The sequence below is a fragment of the Alosa alosa genome, chromosome 9 (assembly GCF_017589495.1).
Source record: "Alosa alosa isolate M-15738 ecotype Scorff River chromosome 9, AALO_Geno_1.1, whole genome shotgun sequence".
Taxonomy (NCBI): Eukaryota; Metazoa; Chordata; class Actinopteri; order Clupeiformes; family Clupeidae; genus Alosa; species Alosa alosa.
Window position 1 is genome coordinate 8,574,417 of NC_063197.1, and position 18,162 is coordinate 8,592,578.

An 18,162-nucleotide genomic window follows, 5' to 3' on the forward strand; every position below is an offset into this window, starting at 1 on the left:
ATCAAATTACATTCGTCATGATTAAGGTCTGGTAGATTTTAACTCTTATTTTGTCTTGTAAGTATGGTCTTGCAGGAACGGTTTGATTCAAATAATGTGCCGTTTATGAAAAGTCCATAGAATGAGCCATGAGTTAAGTGCCAAAGACTGTACTTTTTTGAGTTTGCATTGCCTTACATTATACTTGCCAGAATTTCATAAACATCTATGAACCCTGCATTGACTCTTCTCCAGAAATCAGATCACAATTACAGGTGAGCCAGAATAAAGGTCTTTGTCCACTATGAACAAACAAATAGGCCTATAGACCTGTTGGGGAAAATATGCAGAAACTTCCATTCAGTGGTGGTTGTTTCTGTCCTGCCAGCTGTCATTTCACAGACACTTGTTGTACATGGCTGTGTGTGTGTGGGAAGTTAGGTTGTAGAACTCTCTTTCTCTTCTTGGATATGACCACTGACACTGGCAGAAACAAACATGGCAAAGACAATCGTGTTGTGAACTCTGCATTATTGCAAACGTCACATGTTTTTTATCTTTCTGAGTGGCACCAGATAAAACACAACTGACCTGAAGTATCTCCTTATTGTGTGTGTGTGTGTGTTGTTGTAGTAGTAGTGGTAGTAGTAGTAGAGATGAAGTAGCTGCCAATGAAAAGATGACACAGATTATGTAATTCATTCAAACATTTCAAGAATGTGGTTCATACGCTACTTGAAGTCATTTTGACATGATATCCTATATAAACATGTGAGTTGTCACTGATTCATTGCTTCTTCATAATAGATGCTCATATTAGTTTCTACCATTCTTTCTTCTACCCGAGAAGACAATCACTTTCATGAGGATCAAAGTCTCTGTGAAGTTTTAAAACAAACTTTCGTTTTTTAAAAATTGGCTGGAGGCGTTTGCCCTCAAAAGAGCTCTCTGACACAGTTTCAGTCTGCAGTGGTGCAGTTATTCAGTGAGTCGATTATGTGGTCCTCCAAACAGAGCATCCATGTTTAGATGGTAGGTCACATCCAGTGACCCCTGGTTCTAGTTGAGGGGCTCCTGCTTGATGCAGATGACGGAGGTGACCCCGCGAGGGCTTCGCCCGACCTCACGCCTCAGGACGTATTCGCTGAACTGGGATGAGTCCACGCCCCCGCCACACGAGCCCACGATCTCAAAGCCTCTCTGCTGGAGTCGCTCCAGCACCTACACACACACACACACACACACACACACACACACAGACACAAGAGCATACATAAAGAGTCACACAGAGAAGCATACACACACACACACACACACATACACACACAAAAGCATACATAAACAGACACACACAGAAGCACACACAGAAGCACACACACGCACACAAACACACAAAGACACATTCATACATGTGCAAACTCACAGAGAAGCACACACACAGACACACACACACACACACACAGAAACAGAATGAGAGAGCATTTTTAAAAACTGTGCTGTGTTTCTGTTTCCCTGAGACCCATGTAAACAGGCTGATAGTTTTCCAGAGCAGAGATGCTCTCCAGAGAGCAGTGAGATTACATTCCATTAGTGTGCCCTAAGGAGGTGTGCCCCCTTCAACCCAAATCCCCTTATTCTTTCCCTCAAATCTCCCCCTCCTGCCTCTCTCTCTCTCACTCTTCCCCCTCTTTCTCTCTATCTCTCTCTCTCTCTCTCTCTCTCTCTCTCCGTCGTGCATTATGATTTGACCTCTCTCACTCATGCTGTCCTCACTCCCCCTCCGTGTCTCTCCTCCATTAGTATATTCTGCAGACGCCACAGGGAAGAGCCGTTAATAACCCAACTGAATTCCTAGTGCCTGAAGACATACAGACATCATGCACAGATGCGCATTCACACAGACATTCACGGATACACTCGCCAACAAGCAAACATACAAAACATACAAAATCAATTCAGGATTCACTGAATAATATATGTGGGAATGTGTATATATGTAAGCAGGAAAGCCTGACTGCATGCGTATGTGTGTGGCAATGTTCAAACAGTTTTTCCTCCACACTTCGCAAACCAACAACTCCCAATTTGATCATGCCCACAGCAAAACAACGGTTAATAGCACTTAAAATCTCAATGCATATGTCAGTCTTTAGCTACTCTGTCTACACAACAGAATTCTGTAAAAACACTCCTAAGGTCTACTGTAGGTTTAGTGCGTCTATTCAAAATGAAGTGAAGGTGTCATCTAAACACGGCAAGACATTCAGCAGTGTGGTCATACAGAGGTCATTTTACGCACAATAAATACGATAGGCTCAGAAGAGCACACAGAATCATTTACACACAAACCTTTTTGGGGGGTGCGGGGGTGGGGGGTGGGGGTATGCCTTTAATCTGACAGGACAGTGGAGAAGTGAGAGAAAGATGGGGTGGGACCAGGAAATGACCCAGGCCAAACTCGAACCGGGTCCCTGTGGGCACGTGAATCCTAATATGGTAACCAGTTGCACATCCCCCTTACCCCCCCCAACAAACCTTAACATAAACAGGAGATTCAGCTTCCAGCAACTGCCTAATATCAACTGCATTGGGACAAAACCAAGTCAGGAGCAGGGCCATGTTATTAAATGAACCAAAGTGAGCTTTTACTAGAGAGGGCACACTGACCAGAGAACAGTTAGAAGAGCCACTCAACATGGCCCAATCACTGGAAAGTATCAGTGTGTGTGTGGGTAAGACTTACAGGGGGGCTACTCGGTCTGCAACTGAAGCGCTCCGTTCATATAGCGTAAAAATAGTTTTAGAAAACAGGTCTAATTTAGCCAGTTCCATTGATTGCAGTGTCGCCTCCCTGTGAGATCTTTATCTTGATTTATTCGGCAGATGCTTTTATCCAAAGCAACTTACAGATGCCAATTAATTGCAGGGCCAGAAAGTATGTCAAAATGTCAAATATGGCATCTTCACAATAACCTGTATTGCCTGCAGCTGCAGCTTCTAGTATGTGAGTTCTAGAGTGAGAACTCTAGAGTCTCTGTCTGTGTGTGTGTGTGTGTGTGTGTGTGTGTGTGTGTATGTGTTTGTGTATGTGTGTGAGCGAACATACACAAACACATACCCCCATCTCCTAAAAGTCTCCTACTTGTACTGAGTTGAGCTGGCAGTAGCCGTTGAGGGGGAAGCGGATGACGTGGGTGTGGTCCTGGTTCCAGCCCGCGCTCAGCGCCTCGCACATGACGTCGCCCACCTCGGGGAAGACGTCCTCCACCAGGCTCCGCTCGCCGCTCAGCGCAATGCGCTCGCCCAGCTCGGGCGTCACGCGCACCGCCACGCACTCGCAGGCCCGGGACGCCCGGCCGGCCTCGCGCTCCCCACGCCAGCGATCCAGCTCCGTCTGCATGGGGTCCAGCTGGAAGTACTTCACCTCCTCGTAGAGCAGCGCTAAGTCCTGCACAGAGGGGACGGAGGGAGAAACAGACGCTCAAGGAGAGGGACAGAGGGGGGGAAAGGCACACAGGGGTGAAGAAATGGACGACGGTTAGGACACACTTTAGAAATGAATGACAGAAAGAGTAAGGGAGAAAGATACAGTTAAAAGTGGAAAAGTTCAATGTTTTTCATAAAGATTTTTTTTTGTTAATATAAATTCACTAATTATGGCCAATAAAACTGGGATTGAAGAACTTAAGAGAGCTTCACAAGTGTGGACTGGGGCTGGAGTCAGAGCATCAAGAGCCACCACACAGAAGTCTTCAGGAAATGGGCCACAACTGTCACATTCCTACTAGTAGCAAACCACTTCTGAACCAGAGACCAGAGAAATGCCTTACCTGGGCTAAGGAGAAAATGTACTAGAAAGTTGCTCAGTGGTCCAAGTATTATTTTATTTTTAATTAAGAAAGTATATTTTGCATTTCATTCGGAAAGTGAATTGAAATCCAGTGTGAAGTTTCCATTTGAGTCAATTGCTATTCGTACAGTATACATACAGTGTATCTCTCTTGTCTTGTTCAGTAAACACAGCTCTAATCATGAAGATGCCTTAATCATGAGCTGACTTAACAGTTGTCCAAAAGATGATCATTGACACCCCACACAAGAAGGGAAAGCCACAGAAGGTCATGAAAGAGCTGGCTGTTTGCAGATTGCTGTGTGGAGGCCTATCCATGGAAAGTTGGCTGGAAGGACAAAGTGTGGTAGGACAAAGATCATTTGCAATGCCATGTTGTCTGCTGGTTTTGGTCCACTGTGCTTTATCAAGTCCATAGCCAACGCAGCCAACTACTAGATTTTAGAGCTGTGCATGCATGTGATTTTATGTTTTTTACTTTTACAGACTTTTTATTTGTTTAAGTAATATAATTTACTCTTATTTTCTTCTGTTTATGTAAATCATATTGAATTGCCTCTGTATGAAATGTAAAAACTTGCCTTGCCTAATCACTGCATAAACAAACATGTTTAAACTGCACGACATCTTGAGAGGTCTCCACATGGACACACACACTCACACAACACCACTGTGAAAGAAAGACAGAGTCGGGGAGCCGCACCTTAAAATCATCTGGGAGGAGGAGTTTAGAGGTACGCAGGAAGTTGAGGATGTAGCGGAACATGAGGCCGTCGCGGTCAATGAAGTAGTGTTGCTTCAGACTGTCCAACACAATGGGCTCGGAACCGTCAAACAAACGACCAATCCTGGACAGAGGAAGGGTCGTAACAACACATGCAAAAAAAATACTTTTGTAATACAACACACACACACACACACACAGTTTGGTGGTTGATTTGCTTGTGCAGGAAATAGTTATAGTAAGTATTTAATAAGTATTAAACACCAAAGTTTGCAAAATGACCAGGAGGTGTGGCAGGAAACCTGGAGTGTTTCAGATAGCAAACGATGGAATGTCCACTGGTGACACACGGCACACTTCACCAGATTAGCTCATTAATGAATCTCTTCAGTAGTCACTTCACCAGATTAGTTCATTTATGAATCTCTTCACTAGATTAGCTCATTAATGAATCTCTTCAGTAGTCACTTCACCAGATTAGCTCATTTATGAATCTCTTCAGTAGTCACTTCACCAGATTAGCTAATTTATGAATCTCTTCACCAGATTAGCTCATTTATGAATCTCTTCAGTAGTCACTTCACCAGATTAGCTCATTAATGAATCTCTTCAGTAGTCCTTTATTCTTTACTTCACCAGGTTAGCTCATTAATGAATCTCTTCAGTAGTCACTTCACCAGATTAGCTCATTTATGAATCTCTTTGCCAGATTAGCTCATTTATGAATCTCTTCAGTAGTCCTTTATTCTTTACTTCACCAGATTAGCTCATTAATGAATCTCTTCAGTAGTCACTTCACCAGATTAGCTCATTTATGAATCTCTTCACCAGATTAGCTCATTAATGAATCTCTTCAGTAGTCCTTTATTCTTTACTTCACCAGATTAGCTCATTAATTAATCTCTTCAGTAGTCACTTCACCAGATTAGCTCATTTATGAATCTCTTCACCAGATTAGCTCATTAATGAATCTCTTCAGTAGTCCTTTATTCTTTACTTCACCATGTTAGCTCATTAATGAATCTCTTCAGTAGTCACTTCACCAGATTAGCTCATTTATGAATCTCTTCACCAGATTAGCTCATTTATGAATCTCTTCAGTAGTCCTTTATTCTTTACTTCACCAGATTAGCTCATTAATGAATCTCTTCAGTAGTCACTTCACCAGATTAGCTCATTTATGAATCTCTTCACCAGATTAGCTCATTTATGAATCTCTTCAGTAGTCCTTTATTCTTTACTTCACCAGATTAGCTCATTAATGAATCTCTTCAGTAGTCACTTCACCAGATTAGCTCATTAATAAATCTCTTCAGTAGTCCTTTATTCTTTACTTCCTCACTTGTTCTCCTGAACAGCAACAGAGCTGTGAAAACACACTGCTGCCGGAGAGAACAGAGACCACTGTAACCGTAGGCAGTTCAGTTCTGCCTTCAGCTTAGCTGCTTCACTTTCGATTGCATAAATAGTTGTTGCATAAATCAGTGCATGCAACACTGCAACAAGCTTACATCCAAGCAGGCCCTGTATGTTAGTGGCAAAGATATTCTCATGAGGTGGCTGATCTCTATAGATGCTTCTGGCGTTTCATTAACTGTTACCAAGGTATACTGTGTCTTTACTTTCTGTGTGTGTGTGTGTGTGTGTGTGCACACGCGCATGTGTCTGTACCTTGACTCTGGGTACTTGGTCAGTGTGGCGAGACTGCTGGTGTACATATGGCCTCCCACATCGATATGGACCGGTGCATTGGTTTTGCTGAGCTGAGCTGGCGTGGGTATCCCATGGCAACCGATAGGGGAGGCAGGTGACTGTACAAGCAGGGGGCGACCTGACATGCTGCTGTGGTGAGTGTCCTGCATACACACAACAGTTTGGCAAAACATTCTCCATTACACACAACATACAGGAATTGGAGTGGTCTTAAAGCAGAGTAATGTATTTGAGTTTGTGTATGCATTAAATGTATTGTTATGCTTACAACATGAATTGCATTGAAGCCTGCAATGTAATTCAACTTGATCACCATTGAAAAAAAAAATGTTTCTAAATAAGTATTTGAATAAATATGTCCAAATTCTCATATGTTTGATTGTCAACAAATGCAAAAGATAACCTAACAGCAAGACAGAGACTGGGTCAAGCTCAAACATTGTTATCTTTTGGGGTGAATAATGGAAAACCTCAGCTTTCAGCTTGAACAGAAACAAGCGCACATATAGACCCTTCCTAGACATAAACGGTTCAATTTAATCGGCTACTGTTTTCTTAGCAGTAAAGTATTGCAGGCAGCCAGAGGCACTTCAGCTTTCGATAGGTCAAATGAGAAATTCCTCAAAAAGCAAACCGTGCATTATGTTGACCAAAATGATCTTTTCATGTATTTGACAGAATGTGGCGTTACCTCTGGAAAACGAAATATACCCCAAAACACACTCAAACAGAAGGCATTTTCTTCTGTGAGCCAAAGCAAGCGTCTTCGTCTGCCTACCTGCGCTGGAGGCGCTACAGCAGGGGAGGCTGCCTGACTGTTCTGATCGTGTGCAGCCAGCTGCGGAGCGGAGTCCGCCGCAGTTTTTATGGCCGGAGTGTCCTCGTGCCGCTGTTTCGGTGGCGAAGCCTCTGTTTCTGCCGCATTTATCGGATAGACTAGAGTCCTCGGGCGTTTGTTCGCTCTCTGCGGTTTGAGTGCAATTGCATCCTCCTCCTCCACGTGCTGCACATACGGCAGCAGTAGCTGGACCGTTTCCGGTGGGATGCGCAGCGAGGGAGCTAACTTTGACCCAATGCCGGCGATGCTATTCAGCGTTGCTATGGAGACGGCGCCGATGCAGTGGTTAGTGTAGGTCTTGGACAGTTTGGCCGCACGCGACAGCATCTGCATCCTGGTGCCAAGCAGATTCTTGCCAATCGCTTTGTTCTCGTACCAGGTCGCGTCTCTCTCCCCACAGTGATCCCGCGGACGCTGGAAAAATGCCTTGCACAGCGGGTTCCGTTTAGCGAGGTATTTAACAAAACTGGCATACGGGCAAAACTCTGTTCCAGTTTCGTACATACGGGGGAGATTGTCCTCGTCCGAATCAGATCTTTTTTTAGTCCAAGACGCAGAGCGCGATTTATGGTAAGGACCGAGCGCTTTGAAGTACACAAACTTTCGCCCATCTTCATCCATCGCGAGCCCGAAGGAGTCCTCTTCCAATTCGCGCTGATTCTCACGTCCGCGCGTGCAGAAGTACATGCAGGTTTCGAACCACACTTTATTGAGCAGCCCAAAGGGTGAGCTGGCGCAGAACACGGGAGAGGTATAGAGTTTCCTCAGGTCAGCGCGCGTTATCGCCTGTTTCTGCACCACCGGACCGGCACCCTGTTCCTCGAGTTTCCTGATGACAGCGGCAAGCGTCAGGTTCGCACCCCGTAACTCGGGGTCCTTGGTGAGGTCCAGTGCGCGACAATAAGGTGGTTCATTCAGGTACCGGTTGAGAGAACTACGAATGCTGATGAGCGAGGACTTGCTGTAGAGCTGCCCGCTCTTGGAGCGCGCCTCTGCGTAGAAGGAGCGCAGCACGCGACACAGAGACTCCTTGTCCATGCTCTCAAAGTCCGGACTCTGCGATTTCTCGCTCAGGTACTCGCGGAATATTCGGACCGCGTACCGGGTGGCCAGGCGTGTGTTTTCACTCAGACGAGAGCGGTCGGAGTCCATCCCCGCGGCTGTGACGTCCTCCTCTTCCTCCAGTTCGCCCCCGCCGTGCCGGTCCGTATTGCGCATAACGACCGAGTCTTCCTCGGTCTGGTCTGATGCGCAACTGTCAGGCACCCCTCTTTCCTCCTCGTGCTCCCACTCCTCCTCAAACTCTCCTTCCTCATCTCCAGTGATCTGTATCTCCTGGATCTCTCCATCCTCTTCTTCTTCTTCTTCCTCTTCTCCTTCTCCCGCTTCTTCCTCCTCTTCTTTCCTCTCATGGTCCCCCATCCCCTCTTCCCGCTCGTCGCTGTAACTGCGCTCACGGCTTCCAGGCATTCTCGCCATATTGCGGTCTGTGTGTCCCAGTCCCGAGGCAGTGCGCATGCGCTATATTGGACCGCAGCGGAGCCGAGAGTGTTCGGTGTTTTAGTGACCTTCAGCCACTAGCACAGACACGCGCTCTTAAAGGTGCAGGGAGAAGGGGGGCATTCCCAAATTAAACACTCACACACACACACACACACACACACTGCACAAACACACACACACACACACACACACACACACACAGAAAGACAGAGGGATAGAGGGAGAGAGCAGTCTGTTATGTGTTGTATTGGCCCAGCAAACATGATTGGCTGAAAGAGTAAGTCTTTGATGACAAATACATTTCTCACAGAGAACCCCTGCAATACACTGCAGACACCGGTACACACAAATACTGCAAATCCATACACACACACACACACACACACACACACACACACACACACACACACACACACATACACACACGATATAGATAGTAAGAAAAGGTAAAGGTAAAAGGTAAATAAAACTTCAATAACAACTTGCAGACTCACAGGCTTTGTGATATGAAAGCAACAACAGCTGATTGGGTACATAACGGGAATGCAAGAGATGTCTCTGATGACAGAGACTAGCGAGATATTAATGTCTTCAGATAAATGTTCCATTACATTTGTCACATAAGATATTCTCTTGCAACCTTTCAGTCTTCTATTCTCTCTCTCTCTTTCTCTCTCACACACACACACAAATATATAACACAATAACGCATTTTCTTTTTGACACGTTTCCACATACACAGACATACCCACAATTGTCTCTTTCTAAACTGCACACATGCACACACGTGTCCCTATGGGTGATAGCTGACCTTGATAGAGATCCACTCCTCTGTGGCACTGTAATATTAACAGACTGCACACGAGCGCGAGCACACACACACACACACACACACACACACACACACACACACACACACACACACACACACACACACACAAATATACTATAGCCTAAGGGACAGCTTTAAAAGGCTCAGTTTCTCACTTTTGTTCTTGAGCGCCATTCACACTTGCCTTTCTTACCACACACACACAGATTCTCTCTCTCTCTCACACACACACACACACACACACACACACACACACACACACACACACACACACACACACACACACACACACACACAGATATACGCGCATAAAATACAGCCATGGTAGGTTATGTTTTTGTATGTTTTAACACCATGCCAGTGATTACTACAGCTAAACCACATCCTATCAGGAAGGAGGAGGTTTCTCTCCATGACCTTGACCTACCCCAACTGTCATTAGCAGAGTGGTAATCGGGGGAATCCAGAGAATTCCCCGTCGGCGGATATCTGTGATCTTCAAAAGAGCATGATATCCCTGCACAGTTCTTTGCTGTGCCCTCAAATAGCCTGGACTATTACGACCATAGCTCCTCACTCTCTGTCCCTGTGGCCTCTCCCCACAGCCCTGGTAATAATGTGGTAACAACACCTTTGATGACCTGACATGCAGGTATGAGATGCGTATGAGATGGCTACAGATGACTGACATGCAGTTATGAGATGCGTATGAGATGGCTACAGACTACTGACATGCAGGTATGAGATGCGTATGAGATGGCTACAGACTACTGACATGCAGGTATGAGATGCGTATGAGATGGCTACAGATGACTGACATGCAGGTATGAGATGCGTATATGAGATGGCTACAGACCTGATGACCTGACATAGAGGTATGAGATGGCTACAGACTACTGACAATTGCAGATGAGTGGCTGTGGCATGTTTTAAGTAGCACTGGATTTCCCCACTGAAAAGAATCAGGTCAAGTTGGGTCGCTCTCTCATCAACACCTCCACCCCTGTTGGGAGGGGCTCACAAGTCTCCCACTCTGCCCCTGCCAACTGTAGATCAGGTGTCCTCTTGTTTAATATTTGTGTTTAACTAAAAGGGGACAATGGAGGTTAAAATCTTCTGTGTCCACTATACAAAATCTTTAGCTCAAATCATGGGGTTTACCTCATCTCATCTCCATCTTCTAGGCCACTTATTTCAATAGGCTCTACTAAAATATCAGTGCTACAGTTAGCCTGAACAGGTCCATTTTTCTTTTCTATGGGCTTGATTAAACAGATCAACAATTCTGACAAGTGTAAATAACTGCAAAGTATATAAACCACGTTCAAAAAACAATAAAAGTCCAACTTTTAAAGTTTCAAAAATAATGAAATGCTCCAGCATTGTCTTGAGAGACGAACACAGGCATTCTGTAGCTAAGACCCTGCCTTAACATCTGCACAAAACATCTGATATTTGACATCAGGTTCACTCATCTAGAATGGACAGCATTTTATTGCAGTATGACTAGATGGTTTGGACTAGCTGACATCTGCATTACAGAGAGAGAGAGTGTGTGTGTGTATATATATATATATATATATATTTGTTTTTTTTTTTTATTTATTTATTTATTTATTTATTTTTTATTTTCACCTTTCCATCCAATGACAAGAGACCAGTTAATAGAAACTATAACTAAGGGCTATACCGTCAATAATACTTCAGACTGGCTTCAGGCATGGCTGCACCTGATGATTGACCTGTGTAAACAGTGTGCTTGTGGTGGTCACTGTAGAGACGCTTAGGAAAATAAAAAAGATTTGGGTGTTAATGGTGGGCTTCTTTGTTTACAACTATGGAGAAATCACAAAGGAGTGTCTGTAACTATCTTTCTCAATCTTTCTGTATGTGGGGATTTCTTTTCTGGGCTTTGCAAACAATGAAAGCACCACTCAATACGCAAACACGCACAACCACACAAGCTGACACTAAAGGAAACTGATGAATTTATTCCCATACATGGGCCACTGCTTGCTTTTGAGCTTCAGCGCCACGCCCTGACAGTATAGGGCCACCGACCACAAATCTGTGATATGTTGGACCAAAATACTCGCCTTTTCCAAAGCAAATACAATGTGTAACAGACTGCATCCCCCTTTTCACTCTGCTCACCTCCCTCCGTTGTTCCCCTTTTCTTCTCCTCCTCGCTCAAGGGCAAGTCACAGGAGAGGCTTTGACACTTTTAAAATGGAAGAAAAATGAGGAAACTGTGGAGAAAAAAAAGAATGATTTGAAAAATCGGCCCTGTTCCATGTTTGGAATTCTCATTTCACACCTAGACACCCAATTAGCAATTAAGGCTCGTTAGGCAGGGGCAAAAAGCTGGGCCTGTGATGTGGGATGATGGGTCTGCTCTCTCTGAGGTGTGTGTATGCATGTGTGTGTGTGTGAGTGTGTGTGTGTGCGTGCGCACGCACGTGTGTGTGTATGTGTGTGTATGATGGAGATAAGTGTCAGAGCTCCATTTCATTCAGCCATCATCTGCATGCCAGTGTGCCCTAAGGCGACTTGCCAAATAACACAGTCGCTCTTCAAAAGGAGATGTGAGCCTCGCTGCATGTGCTGCCTGGTGTGTGTCTGTGTGTGTGTGTGTGTGTGTGTGTGTGTGTGAGAGAGTGTGTTTGTGCAAGAGTGTGTGTATGACAGAGAGTGGGAATAGACAAGAAAAGAGAGAGAGAAAGATAGAAGAGAGAGAGAAAACGAGAGGAGAACAGGCAGGTGACGTGACTAATCTGGCGAGATAGAGGAGTGGAGTTGAGAGAAAGACTTCTCTTTGAAAAAGGCGAGAAAGTGCAGCGTTGAGAATGGGCTCTTTCGCTTCGGGGCTCTTGTGCTGTGCAGGGGTGTGTGTGTGTGTGTGTGGGGGGGGGCACATTAACAACACAGAGTGATTACTGCCACAACCCACTGCAAAAAGAACCAGAGGGGGTGGGCCTGAGAGGACTGGGAGAAAAGAAAAGAAGAGACAAGAGTTCAAATGGGAAGGGATAGGGCCATGCCCTGACAGTATAGGAGATACCTTTCTCTCACACACACATTACAAAGAGACAGAGAGAGAGAAAGAGGGATAAATAATGTATGTTTCTTTCAATGTATGTTTCAAGCTTCCTGGGGGTTGGTACACGACATGACATAACAATAAACAAATTATATCTTTGTTTGAATCACCACTGATGGTTTTACTCCATCACATCTCGCTCCACAATTGTCCATGAAGTGAATGGCCTTATACACACACACACACACACACACACACACACACACACACACACACACATAGTGCTTCCACAAAATAATTTCTGCATCTGACACATTTACTTCAGTCTACCAGACAGAGACAATTGACTGCCGTTGCCAAATTGTTGTTTTGCACCCTTCATTTCTCACTAGACCATTGTCAGGCCATCCTTAAAAATATTTTCGTTTGCCGTAACCCGACCGACCCTGTCAATTTAGAACCGACCCACATATTTATTTTTTCCCCTTTTAGTCCGACCGACTTGCCGGTTGTAAACTTGCGTTAAGACCGACCGATTTTTTTTTACTCTAAACAACCAATACAAATAAAATAAAAATTTTAGTAGGCCTAAGTATTGTGAATATAAATTGCCTACATACAAACGTAGGCTCTCTTAAATAAAACCCTGTGGCGTCATCTGTACACCATTGGTTTACGCATGTCACACTATGGCCTATACGCTTCGTTTCATTCACACAAACATCTCGACAACGCTCATTACTTGGCACGAAGTTCTGGAAGAACTGTGCCCAGATCTTTTCCCATTCCTTCTCACCTCTAGTCTAACGGTGACCGTGTTGAAGAATTGAAATTGGTTGTGGTCTATTCAGTATTTCTCAAAATATGAGTCCGCAAGACTGATGGTCCGCGGAGTCGTGGAGTGAAATTAGGCCCGGTTCTTCGTCTGATAATTTGCTGCGAAGTTGATAAAGATACCGCGGGCCGACAAAAAAAAGAAAACAAACGTTTCTGCTATCGATGTCATTAAACATGGAGCCATACAATAAAGTGGTGGTATGAGCGTTCATTCAATGCAGGCGTCTGCACGAGAGAAACTGAAAATAATCAATAACGTTGGTATCAAAGCTTCGCTTCAACCTGTTGAATGCTATTTAAGTGTTTAACGACACTTGATAAAACGACGTTGATTTTTGGAACTTCCATAGAAACAGAGCAGAGACTGTATAATACACTATATAGCACTGAGTATTGTATAGTCAAATTTGAATATAACGTGGCCAAACGCTATTGTAGCCTTCTTTCTATCTGTTAAAGATCAACAAATCAGTGATTTACGCCTATCTGCTCGCCAAAAAAGCTGGTATTGTGTTTCCTGAATCCTTACATTCAGGCATTCAAATTAAACTTCATTAAAAAACATGTTTTTTTTTTTCTCCATACCAATGTATGATGCTTGCACGAGGGAAACATCCCAAAACAATAGCCCATATAATTGTTGCTGTTTTGAGAAGTATTTCTTTTCTTATGCAAGCATCATGCAACCATCTAAAAAGTAATGAAACTAATTATATCTTACATTACTAAAGCAGTCCTCTGATGTGCATGTCACAAAATATTTAAGTGAAAGTGCATGTATAACAATCTAGGCATAATAATGATTGTGATAATGATAATGACAATTTGATTTGGAGGGAGTGGGGTTGGGTACGTGTAGATGAGCCTTATGGCCCCAAAGTCTGCCATGACTGGGCCTCAGGTCAAAAGAAGTTTGAGAAAGGCTGGTCTACATAGCCTGCATCAGATTGAGGTTTGCAGTGATGCGCCTGAAGGCACGGGTTGAGGACCCAGTCAGTTACATCACAATATGCACAATTGTTTAAATTCATACCTACGTAATCACCATGACCAAAATTGTACTTTTTTTTTACTTTGAATCTTGAAAAAAAAAAATATTGACCTACCTACCGACCCATTTTTTTATTTTTTTGGCTGTTACTGCAAACAAGAATATTTTTATGGATGGCCCCATTGTCCATGGTACTTACTGAAAGGGTTTCAGCACCACAGACAGGGATCCAGGCCTCTTCTACCCTCAATTAAAATCAATAGTGTGTACTACTGGTCTCTCTCTCTCTCTCTCTCTCTCTCTCTCTCTGTGTGTGTGTGTGTGTGTGTGTGTGATCCATCATTGTTTTGGGTGGTAATTTATGAATCCTGCCCTATCTCCCTCTTCTCACCTAAACGCTGATTACGCACTGTCTCTTTGAATCCTGACTGATGTGAAGATACACACTCTCATCTAATCCCTGGGAAAGACAATGCCATGATGAGAGGGAAAGCAAAGAAGGTGTTTGCACGTTCCTGTTAATCTTCTGTCTATGTGTGTGCATAATATGAACAACATAGCACGTGGACATGTGTGTGTGTGTACAGATTACTAACATGGGTTTGAGGGCTTTCAATTTACATACTGCATATTCTTCATGTTTGATTTAAAACACACTGCATATTGAGCATTCCTATACACATGCGTAAACAAAATCTCTCTCTCTCTCTCTCTCTCTCTCTCTCTCTCTCACACACACACACACACACACACACACACACACACACACACACACACACACACACACACAGAGAGCTCTTGAAAGTGCATGTATAAGCACATTCCTGAAGTGAAGAGAAAAGCAAGCTGTCATTTCTCTCTTAATGAACGCACCAATATGCATTATTAATGAAAAAAACAAACCCTGTCGCCAGTGGCAAAATGGCACAGTAAGTGTGTATGTGTGCACATACATATGTGTGCATGTGTATTTGTGTTTTCACACAAGGCCAAACCAGACCAGAAAATCACTGAATAGTCTCTCTATCTCTCTTTCTCTCTCTCTCTCTCTTACACACACACACACACACACACACACACACACAATGTAGTAAGAAATGTTTACTCCTTTGGTGTTTGGATCATATCCATTAGGTTGTAACGACCGACATCTGTGGAATCCAGTCAAGTACTGACCCCAAGACAGTAAATAAGGCCTAGGGCGCCAGTCCGCCTGAGTGTAGGCCTGGCAAACCTTCTCCAAGGCACAACACAAGCAGCATGATTCCACAAACACCTTGAACATGACATTCCACAGATGCTGGAGTTATTTTCTCTCTGTTTCTGCCTACTGATGCATTTCCATCTTTAACATGTTTCACAATTGTTTGTTTGTTTGTTTGTTTAATTTAAGGCCATTTCCGCAACTAAGGCTATTTAATGGCCAGAGCACTGTGTGTTACAGAAACTTAAATATATTTTTTTAAATCTATGCTAATAAGATATTCTAAAACCTTCAAAGGTGGGACCTTACTAAAAACATCAGCTATAGAATTTTGATGATAAAATTGTTGTATTTTGGTTCTAAAGGCAGGGCAACAGATCAAAATATGTCTCACTGACAGAGGCAACATGTTTCACAAACAACACCTAAAGAGTAAATGGATGATTATAGCACACACATACATGACACTCATCTCTAAGGCATACCTGTCAACACTCCCGTTTTTCCCGGGTTTCTCCCGTATTTCAAGATCATCTCCCAGCACCCTCCCGTTTGGTTATTTCTCCCGGAAAACTCGCATCAAAACGCCATCAAACTTCATTTTAAAATCATTGATCCATTCAGGTTGCCATAGTGTGTATGAAATGCCCCCTATACATACACGATCACTTAGTTTCAATTTCAACCGTTATGTCTAGGCTAAAACCTGGCAACCCAAAACCCAAATAAGGAAGCGGGTGCCGAATGCGCAGCCTGAGTCTCGTCGTAAGCAAGCGGGCTATGGCCTACTCCAGAACTAGCTGTTGTGAAATTGTTGGGAATTTAATTGATTAACATATCACATAAACTGTTATTGAGTGTTGTTGATACACTGAACTTGTGCCCTCGGAACCAAATCTGACAGCAAGCAGCTTTGGAGTTTTGGAAGTAGGCTGCAGGCAGACAGCTGGTGGATACATAACTGTCATGCGTAAGGTAATGGTAAGGTAAAAGCAACGACCGAAATGCAGTGTTGAAACACGTGTATGACACGTATTAAATATGCAAACACAGATCCGGTATAAACACTGACCCCCGAAAAAAAAAATCTCCCGTTTTTGGAAAGATAAATGTTGACGGGTATGCTCTAAGGCAAACAAAAATATTACAACAACACACACACACGCACACACACTCACACACACGCCAAGTAGTGCAAGGAGACTTTTTGGCTCTTCTTGCAGGTGTCCCAGATTGCTTCTCACCATATCTGAGCTAAGGCAGTAAAATACAAGCAAGGCCTCAGTATCACATTTCAATGCCCAGTGCTTTGAATAATGTAAGCACTTAATTCAACTCTGACCGCGGCATATGGACCCGCCAGGACCTTCCAATCAGCTTGTAGGGAGCACTACTGTACAGTACTTACTCATAATCAATTAACATTACGCAGGGAAGTAGCCATAGGACTACAGTATGTCAGTCTACAATACCACATCTATCAGTTTGAATGAGAAATGTTTTCGAGAGGAGTTACTAGGAGAGCTTAAGCTCTGAACTTGCTGAATGAAATTGCTTGCAATCCTGAGATTAAGCAATGGAACATTTGTTAAAGCAGGCAAACGAGCCTTTTGGGGTCAACTGGTCAACTCTCTACTGGTTTAAGTCAGCAGCTCATTCTTATAGGCCTGGACACTATTGCTTCATACTTTCAAATAAGCTTTAATACATATTTCAATTAGCTACAGGTTAATTCGCTCAGTTGCCATTTAAACATGTAGGCTCACACTGTAGTTTACTAGCACACACCGACACAGTGAACGACTGCCAGGTTCTTTTCTCTGCCGCGTTTCTGAAAATCTAACTGACTGAAAACAAATGATCTCATGCTTGTAATCGCGCGCAACAAGACAAATAGAAGCGTATGCAGCGTGCTATGCGTGGAAAACGTCTCTGCTGACGTTCCCTAAACACCATACTGCAACTGTAACCTACCTGAAAAGTAGGACTACGAGGTGGCTTGTGCTCTCTTCTGTCCCCGTAGAAATGCCTCTGACTCGGGCCAGATTAGTCACACTTTACTATAGGGTTACGAATCCGCCTCAGGGCAGCATTAGGACCGCTGTGGACCTCATCGTTCAGTGGCGTGGTTAAACAATTTCAAAGAAGCGAGCAGATGCCTACTGTTTTTTGCATCTCCTGACAACGACAAGCGACAGCGAAGCGTTGAAGGGTTTTATTCTCCCCCCGCGTTGCTTCTCACTCCTCAGTCTAGTCCTGCTGCGGGTGCAAACTGATGCTAATCGGTGTGATTAGTTTTGATGGCACGCGCCCAGTGGGTAGGCTACTCCGCGCGGCAGGCTGTAGCGCTTGTGCGGAAGCATAACAACCACTGATCTATAAAGAACAAAAAGTGTTCTTTATAGATCAGTGATAACATATGACGGCAATCGTGAGCATTGCTTTTCGCTGTAACGTTAGAAGAGGGTTAATTGTGTTAAGCAGCAGCACATATTAAAAGAGCTGAATATGAATTTCGCCAACATTTTTTTCGACTGTCATAAACCAATTCGTTCAGGACCTTGGACAGGGCTCACTGACCACTCGGTTTATGCTTGTGTTTATGCACTGTGGCCATACTGTTGAATGCGATAAAAAAAAAAAAAAAAAAA

At 43.8% G+C, this 18,162-nt stretch overlaps 1 protein-coding gene across 2 annotated transcripts; it reads right to left on the minus strand.

The window, feature by feature from the left end:
- Positions 1-17,760, minus strand: LOC125300622 (BTB/POZ domain-containing protein KCTD1-like). 2 transcript variants are annotated; one of them, XM_048252675.1, is made up of 5 exons: positions 17,486-17,760; positions 6,225-6,409; positions 4,533-4,677; positions 3,122-3,427; positions 1-1,200 (listed from the first exon to the last, which is right to left on the minus strand). In XM_048252675.1, the coding sequence occupies exons 2-5, from the start codon at positions 6,389-6,391 to the stop codon at positions 1,039-1,041; spliced, it is 780 nt and encodes a 259-aa protein (XP_048108632.1). In that variant the 5' UTR covers positions 6,392-6,409; positions 17,486-17,760; the 3' UTR covers positions 1-1,038. The 2 variants fall into 2 exon arrangements, with proteins under 2 accessions (XP_048108632.1, XP_048108631.1); XM_048252674.1 differs by lacking the exon at positions 17,486-17,760 and adding an exon at positions 7,045-8,671.
- Positions 17,761-18,162: the final 402 nt, after the last annotated feature.

Bases quoted from the DNA above. Each gene is read 5' to 3' on its own strand.
- LOC125300622 (XM_048252674.1), bottom strand. From the start codon at position 8,622: ATGCGCACTGCCTCGGGACTGGGACACACAGACCGCAATATGGCGAGA. The intron at 6,410-7,044 runs GTAGGCAGACGA...GTGTGTATGCAG, and splicing joins CTGTAGCGCCTCCAGCGCAG to GACACTCACCACAGCAGCAT. The intron at 1,201-3,121 runs GTAGGAGACTTT...GTGTGTGTGTAG, and splicing joins GCCAGCTCAACTCAGTACAA to GTGCTGGAGCGACTCCAGCA.